This window comes from Silurus aristotelis, assembly GCF_946808225.1.
Source record: "Silurus aristotelis genome assembly, chromosome: 28".
Taxonomy (NCBI): domain Eukaryota; kingdom Metazoa; phylum Chordata; class Actinopteri; order Siluriformes; family Siluridae; genus Silurus; species Silurus aristotelis.
The window spans coordinates 6,535,469-6,559,633 of NC_139601.1; the positions used below are offsets into that span (position 1 = coordinate 6,535,469).

General features: G+C 41.2%; 1 protein-coding gene across 7 annotated transcripts in view; it reads left to right on the forward strand.

Moving 5' to 3' along the window:
• The window catches only part of foxp4 (forkhead box P4), a 128,762-nt gene that overhangs the window by 58,469 nt on the left and 46,128 nt on the right, over nucleotides 1-24,165 (forward strand). For all 7 annotated transcript variants that reach the window (XM_083534118.1, XM_083534116.1, XM_083534117.1 and 4 more), the window contains exons 3-5: nucleotides 1,970-2,059; nucleotides 16,375-16,497; nucleotides 22,904-22,990. In XM_083534118.1, coding sequence (XP_083390244.1) covers nucleotides 1,970-2,059; nucleotides 16,375-16,497; nucleotides 22,904-22,990 — 300 coding nt within the window. The remainder of the gene's footprint in view (nucleotides 1-1,969; nucleotides 2,060-16,374; nucleotides 16,498-22,903; nucleotides 22,991-24,165) is intronic.

The window sequence follows — 24,165 nt, forward strand, 5'->3', positions numbered from 1 at the left end:
TGTGTGCCTGTTGATGAGTGCCAAAGCGCACATACATCTGGTTGTATCTGGTAAAGGTATATTAATATCCACCACATGCCAGGTGTGTGTGTGTGTGTGTGTGTGTGTGTGTGTGTGTGTGCAGCTTCACTGGCCAAGGCTAGACTGGGAGGTGTTTTTAGTCTACTTCAGTTTGCAAAGCCTACTGCTGAGGTCGAACTCAGACAGGGCACGGTTTCTGTTCAGTTGGATGGAGAGGCTTTTTCAAGGTGTGGGTGGGTGGAGTGGGCGTATGGGTGATACATATGTGTGTGTGTGTGTGTGTGTGTGTGTGTGTGTGTGTGTGTGCGCATGTGCACACTATTCAGATGCGACCTCAGCAAAAGTAACAAGTGCTCTTGATACAGCAGATGGTTTTCATCGTGCAGGACATACATTTGCTTGCATGATAGGCCTTTTTTTTCTCTTTCTCCCTCTCTCCCTTTCTGTCACTCTCATCTAAAAAAAAAAGAAAAAAAAAAAAAAAAAAAAAGAATAAGCATCTTTTATATAGAGGCCAGTGCTGTTAACTTCACAATGTACCCTCCCACACACACATAAGTGCTTTTGCAATTGATATCATGATTAACTCAAACAGTGGACGTCAGTTATTTCAAAGGGTCTCCATTTCTGTGTAAATGAATTGCTCTTGGTATGAGGAAGCCATAAAACGACAGCATTTAGAGAATTTTTGTTTTTGTGCCCTATTTAGGAGATGTGTTGCGTATGGCATCTTCATGTTCCGTTGTTTACATACCACAGCGGATCTGATCTAATTGTTGTTGGTGAATTTACCGGTAACTGTTTCTCAGAGTGTCAGGTTAAAGTGTAATACTCACTCTTCCCACACCCTGTGAACTGGTGGTCTGGCCTCACTGTTTTTTTTTTCATAAATCAATATTTACCATGTAGCCTTCCTCCCTCTCTTCGGAGCCAGGAAGCAAATGTGCATCCTGATGGCGCTCTTCAAAAAGTATGCTTTGCCCCCTGATTTACTGCCGCCTGGTGTTTTTGTTTGGAGAGGCATGTTTTGCCGTTGGCCCACTGCCCCCCGGCTTGGTGTGTTCAAACAAAAACAGGGTAACTAAAATTCCTGAGCTCAGGCGCAGACTGCTCAGAAACTAATACTCTGTGCTGTTTGACAGGATGGTGCTGTACAGGATTTATAGATAGATACATACATCAATCGTGTACATAGATGCAACCTAAAGGTTTTTATAACAACTCTCACTATTATTATTATTATTATTATTATTATTATTATTATTATTATTATTATTATTATTATTATCAACTTGTGCCACTATTACACTTTTAATATGTACATTTTACCTGGTAATGTGCATGCAGTGTGATTTTAACTAAACCAAGGGGTCTATTATGTACTTTAAATGATTTTTAAAGTATGAATACTATTTTCATGTTTCCAGGTGAACATATAGACCCAGTTTCACCTTGAAAAATACACTTTGGAACCCGTATTTCTGAGAGTGCAGAAATTCACATTCTCTCTGGTATCAGTGTAGGAAAAGGTAGGTTAGTTATAAAAAACAACCCCATTTAAGCAATATTAAAAGCAGGAAGTCAGATTTTTGACCTGATCCTCTAGTGTTTAATCCAGGAAGAATAATATCTTAATATCTTAACAGCAGATTAGGATTTTATATATAAGAATAGATAGATAGATAGATAGATAGATAGATAGATAGATAGATAGATAGATAGATAGATAGATAGATAGATAGATAGATAGATAGATAGATAGATAGACAGACAGACAGACAGACAGACAGACAGACAGACAGACAGACAGACAGACAAAATTGCTGAGGAAGAGAGAAAGAGACAGGCAGACAGAGTGTAAAAAATTTATACATACATATAGAGAGAGAGAGAGAGAGAGAGAGAGAGAGAGAGACTCACCATCATCTGTTTTCTCCCATGTCCACAGGCTCTCCAGGCAGCACGCCAGTTCCTTCTTCAACAGGCCACAGGACTCAGCTCGCCCAGCAGTAACGAGGTCAAACAGAGCCCTGTACAGGTAAGACGCACACACACACACACACAATAGAAATACCCACCACACAAAACGCACATCTTTACCGCCGTCTTTCCTTTTATTCAGCTTTTAATTTACTCTCCAAGCTCAGTATAGGACTCAGTAACAAACTGCAACAAAGTCTAATTTCCACTGCCTGTGTTTCTCTCTCTCTCTCTCTCTCTCTCTCTCTCTCTCTCTCTCTCTATGTATTTTCTTACACTTTCTCTGTCTGCCTGTCTCTTTCTCTCTTCCTCAGCAATTCTGTCTCTCGAGCTCTCAGTACTGTATTAAAAAGCAGTCAAATGAATGTCTTTGTACTGAAGAGCCACACAATAGGCAGTGCTTGGAGACCAAACACAATTCCCTCTGTGAGCATGAGGTTAGCTGTAGTGCAGGATCCCCTTCCACCTGACCTTGTACATGCACACACAGTATATATGTATATGTGTGTGTGTGTTTAAGTAGGACACAGTAGTTCGCTAGCTGTGAAACTGGGTGCTCTCGACCAAGGCAAGGAGCAACAATCTATTGCTTTACTTGAATTTCTTCCTCCTCTCCTGTAACTCTCATCAAATTCCCCACCTCGCCTAGAACCTCTCCTAGAAGTGTCAAGTGTCTCTCCGTTATTTTGCCATGGTGGGGTTGTGCATGTTGAGTGGACTATAATGTTAATCGCAGTATGAAAAAGCATTCATATAGGCCAGGATTAACACCGTTGCTCTACTGTCTGAGTGTGTGTTATATATTATATATTACATTTAGCTAGTAGAGATAACTTTAGAGCCATGGTACGATCATAAACTGTTTAATGACACTAGTGTAGAAAACTGCATGGATATGTATTCAGCTTAAAACTTAAAAAGGCAGGAGAGAGAGAGGTTAAGTTTAAACCAGGAATAAGGCAAGAGAAAAGAAATCGGTCAACAAGGTAGGGGGAAAAAAAAAAACCCAAATGGAGTGAAGAGGCAGCCGAGGAGCAAAGTAGTGCTCAAGAGCAGCCTTCAGTTTTTCAAATCATCAATAATCCTGTGGGGAATGTGGACTGACAGTTTAAATGGTCGTGTTGAGAGGTTTTCCCTTCAGGGTAATTAACATTATCAAGGAACAGCAGGTTACCTCGTTAGTGGCGTGCTCATTTAATTAACAAACCACACTAATTAGATTGAACTCCGGGCCGGAGTTTGCTACAGCAGGCAGGTCGAGTTAAGGCAAAATGAAGAAGGGGTGAAAAGAAAAGAAAAAAGAGGCAGAGACCTCTAATGTTCAAGACCTCTTTCGCATATGCTTGGTGTGTGCATAAGCACAGAGAGTTCACGTATGTCAGAAAGACAGATCTGTAGTCAGTGGTGAGGAAGTTTTGACCAATTAACATTGTTTATGTAGATTAATTAGATTTTTATATTTATTAGATTCATTAGTTTCAAAGCTCTACACATTATGTATGTATGAAGAATATATATATATATATATATATATATATATATATATATAATCTCCTTCTTTTACTCTCATCCAGAGCCTGATTTTTTTTTCTTTCTTTTATTGAACAGATTACTGTCTAATTTTAAACGGCGTCATTATTTTATTGATTTTATAGCTTATGTGTTAATGCAGTGCTTATTATCCTGAAGGAGCAGTTTCTATTTTCACATTTCTTGCTGTCTGCAAGTTCCAATTGCACTGACAAGTCTCGTCTCCTTCCCCCAACTTTCCCACATTGTTCGACTGACGAATCATCACATTACCCTAAAATATACGACCAATATTTATGATGTTTAATAGCACGGAGGTATACAACTCTAGGCCATGTTGCTAAGAGCTAGTTTTAAGCACTAGAAATATCAAACCGATATCAAATAATGTGATCGAATACATTCATAGAAACCATAAATGATTGATTAAAAAAGCTAACAACCATCCAACAATACACTCTCACAGCTTACACTATTTTCAAGCTGAATGCTTTGCTGTCCTAAAAAAAAACAATGAGTCAAATCGATAACATTTTTGTATAGAGAAAATAATTTAATAGAGATAGGGTTGACAAACTATATTTTCCTGACAGCACATGAAACATTATAGGCTATACACATCCAACTTCAAGCCAGCTAATGTCAATTTAGCTTCACAGCTAGCAGAATACTCTGAGTTTATCATTCTTTTTTTGTGTGTGTATTTTTTACGTGTCTTTGCAGATATTCTATCACAATCTCATGATGAACTAAGCAGACTCTGGCCTTTAGCAAACATTAGCTTACTAGCATAGTTTTAGCTACACCTACAACCTGAATAAACATAATTAGTTTTGCTGTATTACAAATGTTTTGCTTTCAGCTGAAGTAAACAGCTTTAAAACAAATGGGTCTAATTGTGCCAGCGAGTCCTTCAACATTAAACAATATGTCTGCCACAAGGTATTTGTCCTCTTGAGCAACCTGGGTGTTGAAGTGAATGCATTCAAATGCTGCAGTTGAAATAATCATTAAATTAGAATTATAAATCTTTGTGTGACCTGCTCAGGAAAAAGCATAGCACAGGAGTCAACCAACAAATCAGAAAACGGCTGCCACTCAGGTGAACTGCTTACAGAGATTTTTCAGCGATTCCAACGGAGCCTAACGAATAATAATCTTTTTTTCTGCTGGCTGATAATAAGAGTTGAGCCAGCCTTTTGTCTGAATGCTCCATTCCGTTGGCAGCGTCCTGTCTCTGTGCTGTCGACATGTTTTTTGAGGGAAATTTCTGAACAGCTTTCTTCTCAGTATTTATCTTTGATATGCTAAGCACACATTTTTACACTATTAGTGAGTTATTAAATATGACATTAGTTTTTTCCCCCTATATAAAGTGAAAACCATGGGATTGTGCCATTGTTTGAATGGCAAAAGAAGCGTATACAGCATGCGTCAGGGTTGAACAAACTCTCACACGCACGTCTGCGTGCACACGCGCAGATTGACATATACAAAACACGCACGTGGCTGCAGCCACATATCACTTGGTAATTGAAAAGGGGGAAAAAAGTCCTCTTTTCATGTATTATTGAGGCCCTTATTTAATTAAAAAAAATGAAAAGACTCATTAGAGACATGCTAATTAGTTTCCTTCTTGTGCATGTTAACAGAGGAGCTGCGTTGCCATCGCGCCATTGTGCACACAGAGTGCCACATTTAAATGAGCTGATGGAGAGATGTGTGTCGCCAGCTGGCACGCCTCTCCCATCTCCTGCATCCTTCTCTCCTTTCTCCTTTCACATGCTCGTTCACTTCTTCACCGCGGCCAGGCGCGCCGTGTTTTGCTATTCTAGCGTTGCTGGTACGAACTTTGAAAAGTGCTTTAACCCTGCTAAGTGTCTCATAGCTTTGTTTTTGCTTTCTTTTTTCTTGGTGGCGATCCAAGCACTTTTTTTCTGAGTAGTTTTGTTATGGAGATGTCCTCTTCGCTCCCAAGTTCTGTGAAGTGTTCTTCAGTGGTGTTTTGAACCCATACAGAGCTATCAAGAAAAGTTATCCGGTCCTGATACGGTCCCATTTCGCCTGAACTTTTGCTTCCCGAAAACGTCATTTTTTTTTTCTTCCATTAAGTGGAAGTGCTTACTTGGAACTTTTCTTCTTATGTTTTTCTTTTTCACTTTGTTGTGGGGAGAGAAGGATTGAAAAAAAAAAAAAAGACTGACGGAATGAGGAAAAAAAAGTGGGGAGGGTGATGAACGACAGAAGCTGTGGAGAGAGAACAGTACAGGGCAGCAGTGCCCGTTTCGGAGTTTGGGTTCCGGCGCAGCCGAGTGTGAAAGTCCATTTTTTAAAAAGCTGAAACATGAGTGAAATGTGCAATGAAGGCCAGTCGATAATGGGGCTTTTATGCTTCCCCTCGCCAGCGTCAGCCGCTTCTCTTGTGTTCTACTGGAAATTTTTTGTCATTTTTATTCTGGGGCAGTGGGGCGTTAGATAGAGGCACAAGGGTGTGTGTGAATGTGTGTGTGACGAGCAAGAGACTAATGGAAGAGGGAGGGGGAGCGTTTGAGAAGGAGGGTGGAAAGGATTGGGGGGGTTGCAGGGCTGGTTGGATTTTCCACTTGAACTTGCTCTGCTCAGGGCATTCGCACAAGCGCCGCTTTTACATTTGTCCGAATGCTGTCACAAAAGTGCTCCCTGGACATTTCAGAATGGTTGCATTCCTCTCCCCTTTCTCCCCGTCATGGATTTCTCCGGTGTCTGGCTCTCATTACTTTGTGTAGCTCTGCTTAGCCGGCCTACAGCACCGCTTACATGCAGCCAGGCCCCACCGACGCGCCGGATCCAAAGAAAAGTGGTTGCGGATTATTCTGGGACATATTAACCCCTGAAACGGAGTGGGACGTCATGCTTCATGATTCTTTTGCCCGGGAGTTTGTATTTATGGATCCACCTGGTCTCGGTGCCTGGAGCCTTTCATCACGGCCGTTATTAACATGACAGCGGCGCGTCCCACTCAATAGAGACCCTTCACTCTCCACATGCAGGCTAATATCTCCAGCCTGTTTGAAGGTAGCGCTGTGACGCTTTTAAAAGGACCCCCCCCCACACACACACACACACACACACACACACACACACACACACACCCTCTCCCTTTTCGCTGACCCGCTCGGCCTTCCTCATCGGTTCCACCTGAGCAATGTGACCTTCTGGCCTTTTCTTTCAGGATTAAGGAGGGACGGTTTTTTTTTTTCCCCTAAGGAACAATAGTGGCATTTTAGCTCTCCATCGTTGGTATTTTAGGATGCTCATGTATGAATGAGTTTGTTAGAAAGCAAGTTTTTTTGTTCGAGGGCTGTAATGTAAATGAAAAATGTGCAGGAGAATTGGAAGTGAAAAGCACTTGATTAGATAGCATAAGGTGGGAAAGGAATTCAAATCAGGCTGGTTAGTCCAAAAACAGGATGTCTTCTTTTTTTTTTTTTTTTTTTGCTAAAACCTTTTTAATATGTAGAAATTACATATGTTTAATTAGCTCCTAAAATCATCCCACATTTATTAATCTGTGGTCTAACGAAGACAAAAACATGAAGATGGAAAAGGGACATCTTTGATATTTTAATTCTTAGTCTTACCAAGAAAGCTTAAAAGAAGGAAACCTTTTTTCTTTTTTTTCTTTTTCAGAAACAGTTTTTTGGCTTGGTTCAGCCTATTTTATGCTTCTGCTAACTACAGCCTAAAGAGTTAAAGCTTACAGTTAGCATCTCTTTGCCCTTTCTCCTCTACTTGCTTTGCACCCCTCTTCTCCCACCATTTCATCTTTGGAGGCCTCTAGCTTTCTTTTCTCACCTCGAACACGTTTGGTATTCCCCTGCACTGTGTTGTAAGAGCAGATTGTTCAAATGAGATGTGACGGCTTGTTTACCGGCCAGGAGCCTAGCGAGAGGAGGCTGATGAGGGTTAGCGTGAATAAACAGCTCATAATGCCTATCAGTACTAGTAGCAGAAGAGAACGGGGGAAATACCAAGAAGGAAGGAGGAGGAGAATGAAAATTGGGGTGAGGTGAAGTGCATGTGTGTGTGTGTGTGTGTGTGTGTGTGTGTGTGTGTGTGTGTGTATGTGTGTATGTGTGTGTGTGTGTGTGTGTGTGTGTGTGTATACAGCAAAGCCCAGACTTCCCTCAGTGAGGTGGGTAATTCTTTCTGACAGGGATAAACAGTACTGGGATTTAGTACCCAATGTGTGGCACTGAAGTGTGTGTGTGTGTGTGTGTGTGTGTGTGTGTGTGTGTGTGTGTGTGTGTGTGTGAGAAAAAGAGAGAGAAAGAGAAAGACTCCTTCTGCAGCCATTTCCTTGTCATTTTTTCAATTATCCGCTTCCCCCGGAGGCCCCCGAGCTCCGCCGGTGTGCTCGGAGACAGGTCATTTAGATGGAGTGTGCTGTTTATATTTTGATTATATGTTCCTTTCTCCTCTATCGCTCTCCATTTAGTGCCAGTGCAACATCACAGACACGCACACGCACACACACACACTCTCACACACACTCACACAAATACACACTAGCATCAAGCAGGCTCAGGGGCTTGTTAAAGCAGCGTGCTTCAGGGAGAATTACTCCGACAATAAATTCACCCTCTTGCTATGGAGCATGCCACAGAGGGACGGTTGTATTCATTTCCTCACCAATATCTGACAGTTTGCGTCCGCCCTGTCTGGAGCAGCCTGGATGTGTGTGTATAATGCGTGTGTGTGAGAGAGAGGAGACCTCTGTGCGGGCTGTGTGAGTTGTTGTGTACTCCTTAAACTCGAACACGATTCCATCATAATTCACACTAGATGTCTAGGCACAACTCCTTTGCAGTCTTTAAAGCACTAGACCTCCACGGCCTTCTCTAAATACACCAACTTTAAGCACCATTTATCAGATTTCCCCCCCTCTTTATATGGATGAGCATATTATTCCTCTCTGGCAATAAAAAACCTTTCAAGAACTCAGCCAGTCCCAATTACGGCTTTATGGAGCTGATTCGCCACGTCTGTTCAAAGTTTAGCCGCATGTTTTTATGCACGCTTGCTGCGGGCTTTTTCTCTCCTCTTTCTCCTTTCCTCTCTTTGCTTTTTTTTTTTTCAATTTTTTTGTCTGAGTGTGTGTGTGTGTGTGTGAGTGTGTGTGTATATGCTGCAGCCCTACGTGTGATAATTACCCTGTAATGTGGAATGGCAGCGAAATCTCCAGAGGATGGAGATGTATTCATCATCCATTTATTTAAATACCATATTTAGTGTACAGCTCATTACCGGCTGGCTGACCTTTTCTGAAGAGAAGGACACTCCTCCGTTCGCCGTCAGTCGCCTCGCGATTTATTTTCTTTCTTAATCGGAAATGCGTCAAAGCAAAAAGAAACGTCTCTCTACCTGAAGTATTGGCACCCGTGGTGACGATGGTTGAAGAAAGTCAGTGGTATTAATTCCACACACAATCATTGGTACCAAAATGTGTGGAGTTTGTGCCCATGGTTCGGACCATTGTCCTGCTTAAAGGCTCGATGACCCTGTGGTATCTTTTTGGCCAGAGATAGATTCACATATAAAATCATCTACTCGTTTTATAAAGTCTGGACTGTGATGTAATGTACTCCTGTCACCATACTCACCTTGAGCATTCTGACTAGAGAACCTGGTTTCACTCGACGTTCTACAAGCATCTACAGAACACCCTCTGTCTTTGGTTAGATAAATGGTGTCACACCTTCCAAACAGTTTATCGTCATGGAGGTTATATCTATTTGTAGATTTACACCTACCTACTGATGCCACCTGCCGTTTTCTGCATCTGAGATCCTTGGAGAAAATGTACCCTCTGGAACCCTTTTTCTGACTGTGGCTGTGTGTGGTGGGAAAAAAACCTTCCTTGAGGATCTTAGACAGTTTTGATAGTTTTATACGAAATGTATTTGTTGTAAGCTGAATGACTGCACTGATAGTAGCTGTGTGAATCTTTTGACACAATCATAATAGATTATTAGGGTTTTTCAGATTTTCTGGTTTCTGTCACCTTATATTTCTACCTTAGTCAACACCCCGAATTAAAATAAAAGCCCGTTTCAATTATGAATTTTGCTCGCCATTAATTGTAATTGTGCTACAATTCATTTTTCTTGCAGATTGGATTTCGCTAATATTTTCATTTTTCGTAATTTATTAATCTTTTCCCAAATGTGCCATTGTTCCTGAGCCAACCCTGTGCTCTCTCTTCGGGTGTTCCAAATGGACTGAAGAAACTTTTTCATGTGGCATAATAAAGCGGATTATTTTCAAACTTGGGACTAAATAGAACCTTTTGGACTCCGAAATGAGTCAGCAGCAGGAGCTCACATTGTGTGCCTACTTTTTTTATGAATTTCTAATAGCCCGAATCAGTGATAATTTCAAGTGGCGTCGTCGTGACAGCGGCGTGGATTATAATTTGCGAGCGGGCATTATGAAGCTGCATACATTTGCAGTAATGGAATATAATAGAGTTGAGCAGCGCAGTAGGAAACGCCGTTCAGGACTCTTTTTTAAGAGCGGGCGATTTCAGCTTAATGAAAATGAGCCTCTTGGCACTCGGACGGCCCATTGTGCCAAGGAGTGATATATTTAAATTGTACTTGTCAGGAAAATTCTCTTGTTCTGAGTTTGACCTCTATAAAGAAACAGGCCATAGCAGGATCTGGACACTGTGTCCAAGTTTAGGGAAAGGGGGGCTCCTACGAGCTTCACGCCGGGTGTCTTGATTAATAAGACTAGATCGGATCGGTACGAGGAAACCGTAATTCATCAAGGACATGGAGAAGGAAGAAGAAAAAAAATGCGAGGACAAGATTAGAACTCATTGAAATGCGCACTCGGTCTCCACTTCTTACTTTATGACCCTCTGGGACGCATCGCTCTTCTTCCTCGCTTTCGCTTTCTCTCTTTCTTTCTCCCGCTCCCTCGTTTCCCCTCTCCTCCCTTTGTTAATCAGTTAAACTTGCTCTTCAAACAGCTTCTCTAATTACTGTTCCTCGCTCTCTGCAAATGCCCATCTCCCCTGCTGCTGTGCTTCTCCTCCCACCATCTCTCTCTCTCTCTCTCTCTCTCTCTCTCTCTCTCTCTCTCTCTCTCTCTCTCTCTCTCTCTCTCTCTCTTCCTCTCTCTCTCTCTCTCTCTCTCTGTCTGGATTGGAGTTGACCTCTGTAGTGTGCTGTGTGTGGACAGGCCTGGTGAATCTTAATGGCACTGGGAAGCTGCAGAGGTGCCACAGACGCAGCCTCATTAAGAGACAATTTGAGATGCTCATAGAAATGGCTCGAGGGGGTGGTAGCCATCAAACACACACACACACACACACACACACACACACACACACACACACACACACACAAACACTCACATGAAATTTATATACCACTACATTTAATTTTGTGGGCTTTAATATAGTTTTGTTCAAACCTTTTGGCCTGTTCAGTGTCTCTTAATGATTCCTGATCATCATCTCAAAAATTCACTACTGAAACGTGTCCAGGACATACAACCAGTAGTTAATGACCATAGCGGACTCCAACAATACTAGTATTTCCATAAACGAAAACAAGACGTGGAAATTGGGTTTTGAAAATAATAGACAAGTTTGATTTGTGCGCGGAGGAAATTGATAATGAATTAGAGATTTAAGGGTGAAAAAAAATCATTTTAGAGAAAGTTACATCAATATAACACAGAGCGGGGAGAGAAAGAGGAGAAATGTTTCAAAGCAGCTTCGAACTCGTCCAAATATGTTTCAGAATCCTTCACCTGTCAAACCTTTTATGTTCAGGGGCAAAATTGGTGCCAAAACTTCGAAGTCCTGATGCATCAGGAAACCCTAAAAGAACAGTCTCTCGTGCTTATTTCAAAACATTCCCAAGCACCATGTCAGTGTATATATGCTTGTGTGTGTGAGAAGAAGCAGCAAGCATGTAGGTCCTAACCTTCCATCTGTTGTACTCCAAAGGTGGACATAAAACAGAGATAAGTGTGCGTGACCCTGCACCGCTCGCTGCATATGGCTGCAGATTTCACGCTACTTTGCACACATACACACAACACGCTTCTGTCTGGGACGCAGTAGCTGCTTTTATTTACTTTCCCACCAACCTGTTGGAGCTGAACACACATCAAGGCGCTTACACAGAGCAAGAAGAGCCAGGTTGTCTTCCGGTGGGTCCTGCCAGCAGGCCACGGGGGCCAACACACACACACACACACACACACACACACACACACACACACACACACACACACACACACACACACACACACACACACACACACACACACTTATTCTTCTTTCTCATGAGTGTCTTTTGTCTCTGGTTTAAACGTATAGCAGAGGCTGTGATGATTCACACCTAGGTCCTCACTAATCTAGTGCCATTGCTCCCTCTCTTTAAAAAAGAAAGCATTCAGTGCAGAAATGGAAGAAAAAGAAAGAGGGCAGAAAAAAAATTTAATTCATTTAATAAATGCCTGACTTGAAATGGTTGGAGTTTTTTTTTTTTTTTTTTTTTTTGCAGTCTCCTCTATTACAAAGCCTATTCAGCTCGCGAATGAAAGGGTGTGTGTGTGTGTGGGGGGGGGGATGGGGTACGGGGGAAAGAGAAATAATTTGCGTCGAGAGACAAAGACGAACGAAAATATAATTCGGCATTGTGCCCGGCCCTTTTTGTCGGGCGGCCGTCAAGCAGGCTAATGGCGAAGCTTTTTTCGCATGCAGAAAGAAAAAAAGAAAAACAGCAGTGTCGAATTGCACATGCCGGCGTAATGGGCTCGCCTTTGTGGGATTAGATTATAGGGGCAATTAACGGCGTCAAACCTTAACAACTCGGCATTCAGGCGCACTGCGATGGAAGGTGTTATAACTCCAGTAATTATTGTGCCCCACAACTGGAAAACTGTCAATGAACGTGTGTATCAAATAAAATGTATGGCACAGAACGGGACACCGATGAGGGATTAATTACAGGGTTGTGTTTTGCAACCCAGGTCGCAGTGACAAGCGGTGAATTGGCGAGACGCCAAAACGCCTGCCACGCTTACAGCGCTCCCGCCTCCCTCTCTTTACCTGAATGTCATCCTGCGCTTTTACTTTCAGACACGTGCGTCTCGACCAGCTTCCGCAATGAATTTCTGGGGCCTTTCAGAATTTGGGTTATTTTTTATTTTTTTTTTCGTTCTTATTTTAATTTTTTTTTTGTCCATATTCGTACCATTTACACAAACCATACTGTTGCGTAATCACGTGAAGCTTCATGAATCAAGATCCTATAAATCATTTGTTCGCAATGTACTATAAAACCTACATCTAACAAGCAGCCAGACTAAAGAAGCATGCCTACATTACTGTAATATCACGATCATACAATATAATATCCATATAATGCCATGTGCAAATTACACAAACTGTGCTGTAGCATCATTTCTACATAGTAGAGTATAAGTGTCTTCTAATGTGTAATTGTAGACATAACAACATCTCCAGATGTTACGTGTTCTGTATGGATTTTGGCATTATAGAGTCACGTAGCGCATTCAACGCATTTTTAGGCTCCTACGGTATTATAGATGCTACGAATCATACAGTATTTGGATAAGCATTTAGACACCTGACATTTCTGGCCATATCTTGTTCTTTGCCCCACTTTTTCACTTTTAGGCACACAGTTATATAAAGCCAGCTCCATGAAGATATGCTTTACATGGGTTGGAGTGGAAAATGTGTGGCCTGCTGAAGAGCTCAACCTTATTGAAAACCTTTGGGACGAATTAAAACACTGACTGTTCCCCAGACCTCCTCAACTACAGCACCGCAGTACCTGATTTTACTCACACTCTTGTGGCCGAATGAGCACAAATCTCTACAACATCTAGTAGAACATCTTCCCAGAAGAGTGGAGGTTATTATAACAGCAACTATGGGCTGAGGGTAGAAGCAGATGGGGAAAAGAACATGCAAATCTTATGGTTAGGTGCCCATAAACATTTGTCCATGTAGTGTATAGTATATAATAGAATACATTTATAATGCATTAGGAATACAGGATGCCTAGGAAGTGCTGCCAAAAGTTGCAACGTTGGCGAACATATTTTTACTTACTAAATAGTTTAAATGCAGTCTCTATTGTATGTAATGTTTATCGCCATGCCACGGATGGACGGTTGCACCAAAAGTTCACCTGCGATCTCTGCATTGTTCAGTGTGTTCAATTTTTCAAATTTGCCACGATTTAAATTTGCAACATTATGGTGTTTACTATATTAGACCTTTTTTATAATAAAGTATATATTCTGAGTGATAAATGAGAAATCGGATGGCATGCACAGTATTTAATGCATTACGACTATCAAAACTCGCAAAAAAAAAAAAATTCCAGTTCAGGTATGAATGTAATAAAATGTTAAAAACCCATAAATGTGGCGCACGGACTGAACTGTCATGGCGACAATGCCCCATAATGCTTCTTCTGCACCAGGTTTTGGTTCTAGAGAAGGAGTGATTTTAGGGGGAAGGAGTAGGGTTAAGATGTTGGACTGTTCAGAAGGTCATGAGTTCAAATCCCACTAGCACTAAGCAAAGCCCTTAATCCTCATCTTCTCAGTTGTATGAATGATATTATTGTCAAGTCGTTTTGGATTGGGGATCTGCCAAATGCTGGAAAGGTAAAGGTGATTTTGGTGCTGAAGCTGAAAAGTTGGTGCTTTTAGGTTACAAAAACATTTAACTGTTTGGGATTAGATACACACACACACACACACACACACACACACACACACACACACACACACACACACACACACACACACACACACACAAGCACACATGCACACACACCCCCTTCTCGGTACATTCCTAGGATCTAATTGGAAGGCACTTGAACTCTTAGCTCGAAGTCACTTAGCAAGGCTGCCAAACCTCCTCGAGGCGACTCTGTATCTGAACGCCTGGCACCAAACACATTTATCATATTTAACCTTCGTTTAATAGCAGCCAGACATCACCATCGGAGATATGATATCATTTCAGAGCGGCTGAGCCCGGACTTGCCTGAAGTTGCCGCCGCCACGAGCGTGATAGAGCGGCTCCACATGACGCACACTTCCACTTGAAGCGGACTCTCTCTCACACACACACACACACACACACACACACACACACACACACACACATACACACACAGGCATACACACAAGCATCGGGCGGGCTCGGGGAGTGCATAATGTGGTCTCCTCTCCCCTTTTTCCCCTTCACTGGAGGGATTTCATGATTGAGTGTGTTAGGTTATGGATGACTCGTTTGATCACGATATGCCGGGTTTACAATAAAGGATTGGACAAGGCTCGCCGAGCCGCTCTCTCCAAACTGATAACCACATGCGAGGGAGCCGTTATCCTCTTCTCTTAGATAGAGGGAGAGGGGAGGGAGAGAAAGGGGGAGAGGGAACGAGTGTGTTCATATTTACCACCCATCTTGTTTACAAAGTCAAATCAGACCCTTACAGATTTAATTTGCCACTGACAGCTCTGTCTCTCTCTCTCTCGCGCTCTCTCTCTCGCGCTCTCTCTCTCTCTCTCGCGCTTTCTCTCTCTCTCTCTCTCTTTATCTTTCTCTCTCTTTCCGAATACATCGACTGCACGCTCTAGCATCGCTTTAAAACAAATGAATCCAGATTAAATTTGCAGCCTTGCTGTCGTCTCCCCTCAACCCTTTGTTGCGTACAGCGTTTAGATAAATGTATATATCACGCGGATTGTAATTTGTTCTCATATTTCGAGCTTCAAGCAGCCGTCGCCTGTAAATAGCTTTATTTTTATTGAGCAGTTGCGGAGAGATAATCAGTTATGGCCCTTGAGCAGTAAATAGGAAAATAAATGGGACCCCGTGGAGCGGCTAAGCTGTGCGCTCTCTGTTTGTGTGTGTGTGTGTGTGTGTGTGTGTGTGTGTGTGTGTGTGTGTGTGTGTGTGCTCACACAACGATGCTAGAATTCGAGGAAGCATACCACAGACGTGCTTCACAGGTCCTTTTCTTTTCTACTGCAAATCCCCCCCTTAATTCCAACCCATTTCTAAATTTTCTCTTTCCTTTCTCTGTCTCTGTCTCTGTCTCTCTCTCTCTCTCTCTCTCTCTCTCTCTCTCTCTCTCTCTCTCTCTCTCTCTCTCTCTCACTCGCACTCACAGCATATTTGGAGTAAGATAATCATCGCTCCGCTCGTTTTAACGCCTCGCTGTCATTGAGCAAATTGCGCTCTCTTTTTTAGACTGTTGCAAGCTGTTTCCTGATAGCAATCTTATCGAGTTGTTTGTTATTTTTGACAAAGGCTCGATTCTGTCAGTAGCAGCCCGTAATAATGTGCCTGTGCATGCGTGTGTGTGTGTGTGTGTGTGTGTGTGTGTGTGTGTGTGTGTGTGTGTGTGTGTTTTTTGGTTCAGATAAGCAATCAAAGCTAACGAATATTTGCTCATTGTGAACAACTGACAGCTTTATGACAACACACTGTAGCTTTATGGCAACAGTGTGTTTTTTTCCGTTCTTAAGAAATAGTTTGGATGGTGTAGAGATTAAAGGTGCTCCAGTGTCAGCGCTCAGGGACGGAGGTATCCACGTTTTCCAGCACAGAGTTGACATTTAATGCTACACAGCTTATTTTTTTCCTATTACAGAACATTTCTTGTATAACAAATTGCTAATGTTATTGACGTCAAAGTACCACGGATTTCCAGCTTCATTGCGTTTCTGAACGAGTGTATATACACAAACACACACACTCACTGGCTGTGTCTGTCTGTGATTGGTCAGGTGCCTGTGTCCATGGCAATGATGACCCCGCAGATGATCACTCCTCAACAGATGCAGCAGATTCTTTCACCTCCACAGCTGCAGGCGCTGCTCCAGCAGCAGCAGGCTCTCATGCTGCAACAGGTACTTCACACACACACACACACACACACACACACACACACACACACACACACACACACACTCTCTCATATACACACACACAAATCAAGTAAGTGTCATATATGGACAAAAAAATGCATTTAGAATCAGACACATGTGCACACACTTATTTTTGATTAATTGCATTTTTCAAAATATTAAACAGCAAGAATGATCAGATATTATTGTACATTGGGTCCCTATCAAGATATGGAAGCATGCCCATACACACACACAATCAAGTGTCATACATGCACAAAAATTTAAACACACACTTATTACTGTATATATATATTAGAATATAAGAAAGAACTTCAGATATCAGTATTCTTGTGGCCACACTGGGTCCCCATCATGATACTGAAACATGCCGATATATATATATATGGATGGATGGATGCACACACACTTAGATCTTGTATACGATTTTAATCCTGCACTGTTTTACTGCACACCTCCTCCTTCGCCCATCTTAATTGAGACTCTTAATCTACTCGGCAGCTTTACTCTGTTTTAATCACACGCACTTCCAGTGCAAATTAGTTCCCCGAGTCCGTCTGCCAAGTGCGAAATGTGCTAAAGGAAGTCTTGAACTGACGTTCTTTTCTTCTTTACGACTCCAAACGCTTCCAGGTCTTTTATGGACCCACTCGTGTGCATGCCTATCCGTGGTGTATTTAGATGCGGTTGGTATTAAGAGAGTACTCGATCGGGGATGTAATGTAACCGAGTGGCTGAAACATCGCCCTGACTAACAGACATGCCCGGGAACGAGTGCTTTGATAGCCGTGTATGTAGTTAAAAAAAAATTTTATATAATACTTAGCATTTGTGAGCTTTGTCTATGCCTACTTCTCTTTTTGGCTCGTGTTTCTACAAGTCTGTGTGCTTGGAAAGCCTATGTGAGACTCTCTCTTTCTCTCTCTCTCCTATCTTTCACTCTCTCAGTATCTCTCTCTCCTTCTCGTTCTCCCTCCCTTTCTGTGTTTACCGACTCCGACTCCTCGTGTTATCTCGCCCCGGGGTCCAAAGGCGTGGCCCCCTCTGAGGCAGACGTGAAAGAACAAACACCTCTTGCACGTCTCTCAAATATTTAACGCAGCGCCGCTAGCTCAACCCCAAGCCCCGCCTCTCGGCCTTTTAACCTCCTGCCGAAATGAGGTCATTCTCTAGTTTGCCACTTCATTTCATTTCCTTGTCTAGTCTAACAGAGACGTGTATCAACCCAATCTTCTGGCTGATAAGAAGTAGTTCTCCTTCTGAAGGAAGTGTTTTACACAATTGGAGGTTCATTTGCAAATATCTTTGAGTAAAACGAACAAGTAGAATTAAAGTAAGCAGGTTTTCCATTATATATTTTTTTTATTGGTACAGTATTATGTGAAATAACATCCGTAGTATTTACACATGGGTTACGGATGTGGTATAGGTTTCGATATGTAAAAAATAGTCAATTTTACCCATGAAACAATGAATGTAGGCCGTTTTAGTCTAACAGAACTGTAGCATGGTTGAATTATGTCCATGCTAGGTGAACAGAGACTCGAAATGAATTCTTTTTTGTAGTTTTTTTCTTATAACAATACATTCAAAGGTTGTCGAAGGTGCTCTACAATTCAGCCTGTCGAAGAGATTAGCGCTAATAGCAGTATATTCTATGTTGCACACGCTGTTTTTATAAACCACGAGTTTTATCTCAGCATGTGCAAAAAAAAAAAAGTGTTTTCCCCTCGTCTAATATGAGCATTCATAGACATATGATTAAACATACCCGAGAACGTGTGTCCGAATGTGTTTATGCATGAGTTAACCTTTACATCCCCCCAACCCTTAATTACAGCCCAGCTGATATATATATATATATATATATATATATATATATATATATATATATATATATATATATATATATATATATAATTTTTTTTTTTTTTCCTTCTCAGTCTTTTCGCTATTACAGAAAAGCCAAGGTCACAATAATGGGAGTCTAAGGTGAGCGCGTTCGAAAAGGCGTGTGGTTAACTTGAAAGGGGTCCACTGAATCAAATCATTAAAAAAAAAAAAAAGCCCTTAATTATCCTTTTAATTATTCTCAGCAGCGCCGAGCTCGAAGCGGGCATGGATTAAGGGGGTAATGAGAGGGTGAGTGGTCGAAAAAGGGGGCCGATGCCAGCCAGGCATGGAGGAGAAATTTTCACTCCATCCAGAGAGACTGGCGACATATTGGATCCGACGTGGCTCCGGTGCGTTAAATAGAGTTTAGCCGTCGGCTTCAGCTGGCTAACTCTTTTTTTTAAGGTGGTCTGAAGCTTGACCATGTGAGACACTCTTTACTAGTAGCTTGCATTCTTTGTGCGTGTCGGAGAAAATACCGTATTCCTCAATAAAGCAGCTCATGTCTGATTTGGATCAAGATTGGGGTCAGCTCAAGGGAGGTTCCGAATGTATTTTGAAAAAAAAGACAAAGAAATACATTTCGTCTCAGCACATAGACACTTTGTCTGTGTTTTATGGCCTGGGTTTTCCAGGCCAAATTCTAGTCTGTGGGCCAGTTGGTGCTCACATTGTTAGTAAGTCATGATGAGGGAACACCCTTGTCGTTGGCTCGGATTTGTCTTAGTTTGATGCACGAACGACGAAGAGCTGCAAGTCTAAGGTGGAGGTCCCTCATGTTTTGTTCACTACTTAACGGGAAAAGACTTTCCATCCGAAGCGAACTAGGATTTCATAGCAGTACAGTCATGATCTGCATCTTCACCCGTATTACCACTGTTCACGGAAATAAGCATCGCAGTTTCCTCACGAACGCTGCGAGAGTCATTGTGACAGGTCCGAAAAGGTCAGCATTTTTCACTGAGACCATCCGCATATTTTGCTCTCAACATCATTTTATAGAGTCAGCGTCGGTTAAATTCATTATGCCTCATTTCCTTCGCCAGGATTATCACAGATCAGAGTCTTAGAGGGAGTTTTATGTTCCCCCTGCTTCTCTAGTGCCCTATAGCCCTTACCATGTTCAGGCTATACCAGGCGTGCTATATCAGTGTCAGACCGATCTTAAGAAAGATCCTGCCGATATGTTTATTAACATTTAGAAAATAAATGGAAAGGAAAAAAATAACGGCTCCTCATTGGCTGTGGTTAGAGACAGATGTAGAACAATGGTGCCGGAGAGGATGGCGCAAGCCCCTGCAAAAATGCTTGAAAGAGAGCTTAACAGAGAAAAGTAGAATCATAGGCTCATTCCTAATGAGCGGAGGGAATTGAGTGAAGTAGAATGTGTTTCTTTCCCAAACTCTTACAACCAACTCGGAGGCATAAAATTGCATAGGATGTCTTTGGATGAGGTAGCATTACATTTTCCCTTCACTTGAACCAGAAGACCCAAATTTGCATGACAGTTTCCCTGTGCTCAAATGGAGCTTCATGAAGATATGAGTTGGAGTACAAGTTTTTGATTGGCCTGCTACAGAGATCTGACCTTAACCCTATTATACACCTTTTGTGTGAATTGGAATGCTGAACGCACCCCAGGCCTCTTCACCTCACCTACATCAGTACCTGACTTTACTACCGCCCTTGTGGCTGATGAGCACAAATCTCAACAAGCATACTCCAAAATCTAGTGGAACACATGAAGATTGCAGCTGAGAAAGAGTAAACGTGGAATAAGAAGGACATGCAAATCTTATGGTCAGGTGTTCAAAAACCTTTCTCGATACACACCGTCAATCCCAATCAAGACGGATCGACTGAGGCATATATGGATCTCATTTAACCTATAAAAGACTGTTATTCTTGGTGTGCCGTGTTTGGCCCCTAAATACATGGGTTCTGGTTTATATATAGTCTGAGGTCTCATTGATTTCGTCACAAATCTCTTTCTCACTTCGCTCAAATGGGAAATTATTGCTTTTACTCTAAACATCGAAACATTCTCCTTGGTTCTACCTTGTTTTTAAACATGTTAAACTGTTCTACATTCGATATTTCTAACCCTAACCCTAGAATTATTGATGTATAGCAAACAGCACATCATCCACGTCTATCAACTTTTTCATGCTTTAAACTTCCAAGATTCCAAAAGATCTTTTCCCTTTTCCCGATTTCGATTCGAACCAGTGATAAACATCAAGCGAAATCGAAATGCTAAAAATAAAGTGTGTGTTTTGGATATGCTTTCCTTAACGTTTTTTTTTTTTTTTTAATGAATAACCAGACAGATAAACATTCGTGTTCTCTTACGCATTCCTGCACGGCTTTTACAATCTCGCTATCTCCCTTCCATTGTTCGAAAGGATGAAACACAATCTTCAGCATAATGCCCCCAACACACACACATACACACACACACACACACATCTCTTGAAAGCTTGTAATCTGAGTTGGCAAGGTGTGTCGCAGCAAAGTGTTTCCCCGTGATAACACACGCACACACACACATGCGTGCACACACACACACACACACACAGCAGTGTTTACCTGTGTATGAAGACTGAGTCATGTTCAGTTTAGCTTTAAATCAGTAACTGGCATGTAAACACACATTCATGTTCTTTATTAACCACCCTCCTCCCGTGCCCAGGGCCAAACACACTGCTGAGTTTCTGAGAAAGTGTCAGTGTATATGCTTTAGAGATTTTTACCTCTGGGCTAATAGCGGCATATATATGTGTGTGTGTGTGTGTGTGTGTGTGTGTGTGTGTGTGTGTGTGTGTGTGTGTGTGTGTGTGTGTGTGTGTGTGTCAGGTTATTAAAACTTGCTTATTATACAGACATAGGTTTAAATCATACACATGACGCCACCTTTTTTTGTACCGCCACCACACACACACACACACACACACACACACACACACACACACACACACACACACACACACACACACACACACACAGATCCAGGATCAGGCTCAGGCTCAGCACTCGACTCTACTTGTAAAATAGCAAGTCGTTGCACATCATCTTAAAAAAAGCAGCTAGTCTATAATGGTTTCACGAGACAGGTGCTGCAGCCGAGTATGTCGTAAATAACAAGGCCTGTCTGTGTGCCACGTCGCAGGAAAATTTACGCCCGGATTCATTACTTTTTGCTGAAAAAAATGAGGTCGGGGTTGGAATGTTTAGGATGCAGATATTTTATCTAAGTCTTTTTATCACACAAGGCTCGTTTTTGTTCTATATGACTTTCTACAGCAAAAGAATCGTCAAGTAATTTTCAATGAACGGTTCTGGCATCCCTACATCCATTGCGCATTATTTCAAAATTAATACATTTTATTTTTACAGAACACAAAGTGATATAGTGTGACTTTGTTGAGGTGTAGTGTGAATTTTCTTGTATGAAGAGGAGAGATGTGTTTTTTTTTTTATTTTTATTTTTTTTTTTTATTAATGAAGTCATTTAAAGGTCTTGTTCCTCTTGTTCACCTTGATATAATTTGGGATTTACTGAAGTATTTTCTGATCCTTTTGGTAAGATGTGTTCTTGTACTGTGTTTCGTGTGCTTGGAGCATTATGTGTTTTTTCCCCTTTTAAATGATACAAGGGAACATTTTGGGGATTTGGAGACCCCTCTGGTAGAAAAAGATTATTGCAAGTTCTTGTGAGTTATACTGTACATCACTGTCATGCTTGTTTTCATTCGCTATGAATGAAAAAGTCAATTCAAAATAAAATAAAAAAAAACATAAAAAAATATTTTTTTTAGTACATAACCATATAGTATATTATGGTAAATATGTTTAGACCCAACTTTTGGTTGAGGTGAACTTTTGCAGAGTCGAGTCTGGTTATGGAAAATACTTTTTCGAGTCAGCTTTTTGATAGAGTTGAGTCAGCTTTTTCTATACTATTTTCAGTTTTTGGTGCAGTCAGCTTTTAGTAGCTTTTGGTTTAAAGAGTTTTTGGTTGAGTTAAGGTATCGATCGGATCGAATCAGTTTTTTGGAGTTATGTTTTGTAGAGGCAGAGACATAGCTGAGTCCGGTGTGGTATTTTTTAGTCAGTTTTTTCTAGTGGCAGCTTATTTGCAGATCAAGTACTTTTTTTGACTTTCCAACTGTACATTTTTAACAACCTATTTCCTGGTGATGTGATGATTTGCAATGTATTTTGTCATTTCAGTTCTCTATTCTTTACTGATTCAGTGGTGCTACCATTTACATTTTTTTAACTTCAAAGCTTACCCAATGCTGTTTTATTTCAGCTGAACTGAATGTGAAGGGTAAATACTGAGAATAAGGAGTTGCATGGATACAAGGATATCTACTCGCACTTCCATGCATGATCTGCTCTGAAGAACAACTTTAAAAATAAAAGTCTGGTTACCCAAATACTATCCGGTTTCATCCAACTTTGTTTTTTTTCCCCTCTTGTCTTGCTTTAGTTGCAGGAGTACTATAAGAAACAGCAGGAACAGCTGCATCTCCAGCTTCTCAGCCAACAGCAGCAAGTAGGGAAGCATGCCAAAGAGGTGAGCCCTTCAGACTACCACTCACTCACTCAGCCCATTTCCTAGTGCACTTTCTCTACAATTACACTCCATATACTAGTTTAGCATTCGCCTATTAATCTTACAGAAACCTACACATTTACACACAGAGCGAGCAGAATATTCCAAAAATCTTAAATAGTCATCACTGTGTAGTCCAGAGAGTCTTTTTGTTAATCATCAGGACGCGAAAGGCTTTTTTTTATTATGCGACTCCATTCTCTTTTCATCAGCTTAGCTTCATCTGTGATCTAAACACATCTTAAGACATCAGGGGAGTATGGATTTGTATTATATTTTTTTTTTCCAATACGCTAAGCCGTTTTCCAAACCTCGACGAGGTCTTATTGCTAATACATGTTAAGTATTAATTTACAAGTCGTCGCTTGCTAAGCCTAGTGGAAAATCCCTATTACTGCTCTCTGGCGAAGCTGTAGAGCTCTTTAATTGTCCGTGGAGGGAGCGTGAAAGGAGAAGGCGAGCTTTTGGTTAATGAAGGTGAGTGGGAACATGCCGGATCCGGCCAAAAAGACAACAAAGGATTCAGAGATCAACACTAATCCAACGCGTGAATGAAATCAGTCCGTCTGCATTTCTTTATTTTAGTGTTTTTTTCCCCCTGAATCTTTTTTCTGTCAGTTAAACACACAAACACGTGCAGCTTAGTTCTGTTTACTAGCACTGGGTGTTTCATTGACCCTCTCCTTCTATTTACTATTATAGCTGTACTATTATGAACCTGAATATAGACCCACAAACCATAGAGACACAAACCATAACCTGGTCTAGTGTGTGTGTGTGTTTGCACAGGTGATGGAGTATAAATATAAAGAGATTGTGATCATTTGACTAAAATGTTCTTTTTGTTTGTACTTTATCATACATCATATTTTATTTTGGTGCTCACCGCATTGCATATACGATTGAAAGAATGTTTATTGAATTATTTATTGATTTATTTTTATTTAATAATTTTTTTTTTTTTAATTCATTATTAATTTTATGTATTTTACATGTACAACCGACAGCACAATAAATTTTTGAAGAAAAATGATACATTAATGAAACAATTGGTAATCATTGATGGTCATCAAATCTAAAAGAAGTGTAAAAAATAAACACACAAGTAGATAAATAAAGTAAATAAACACCACCTT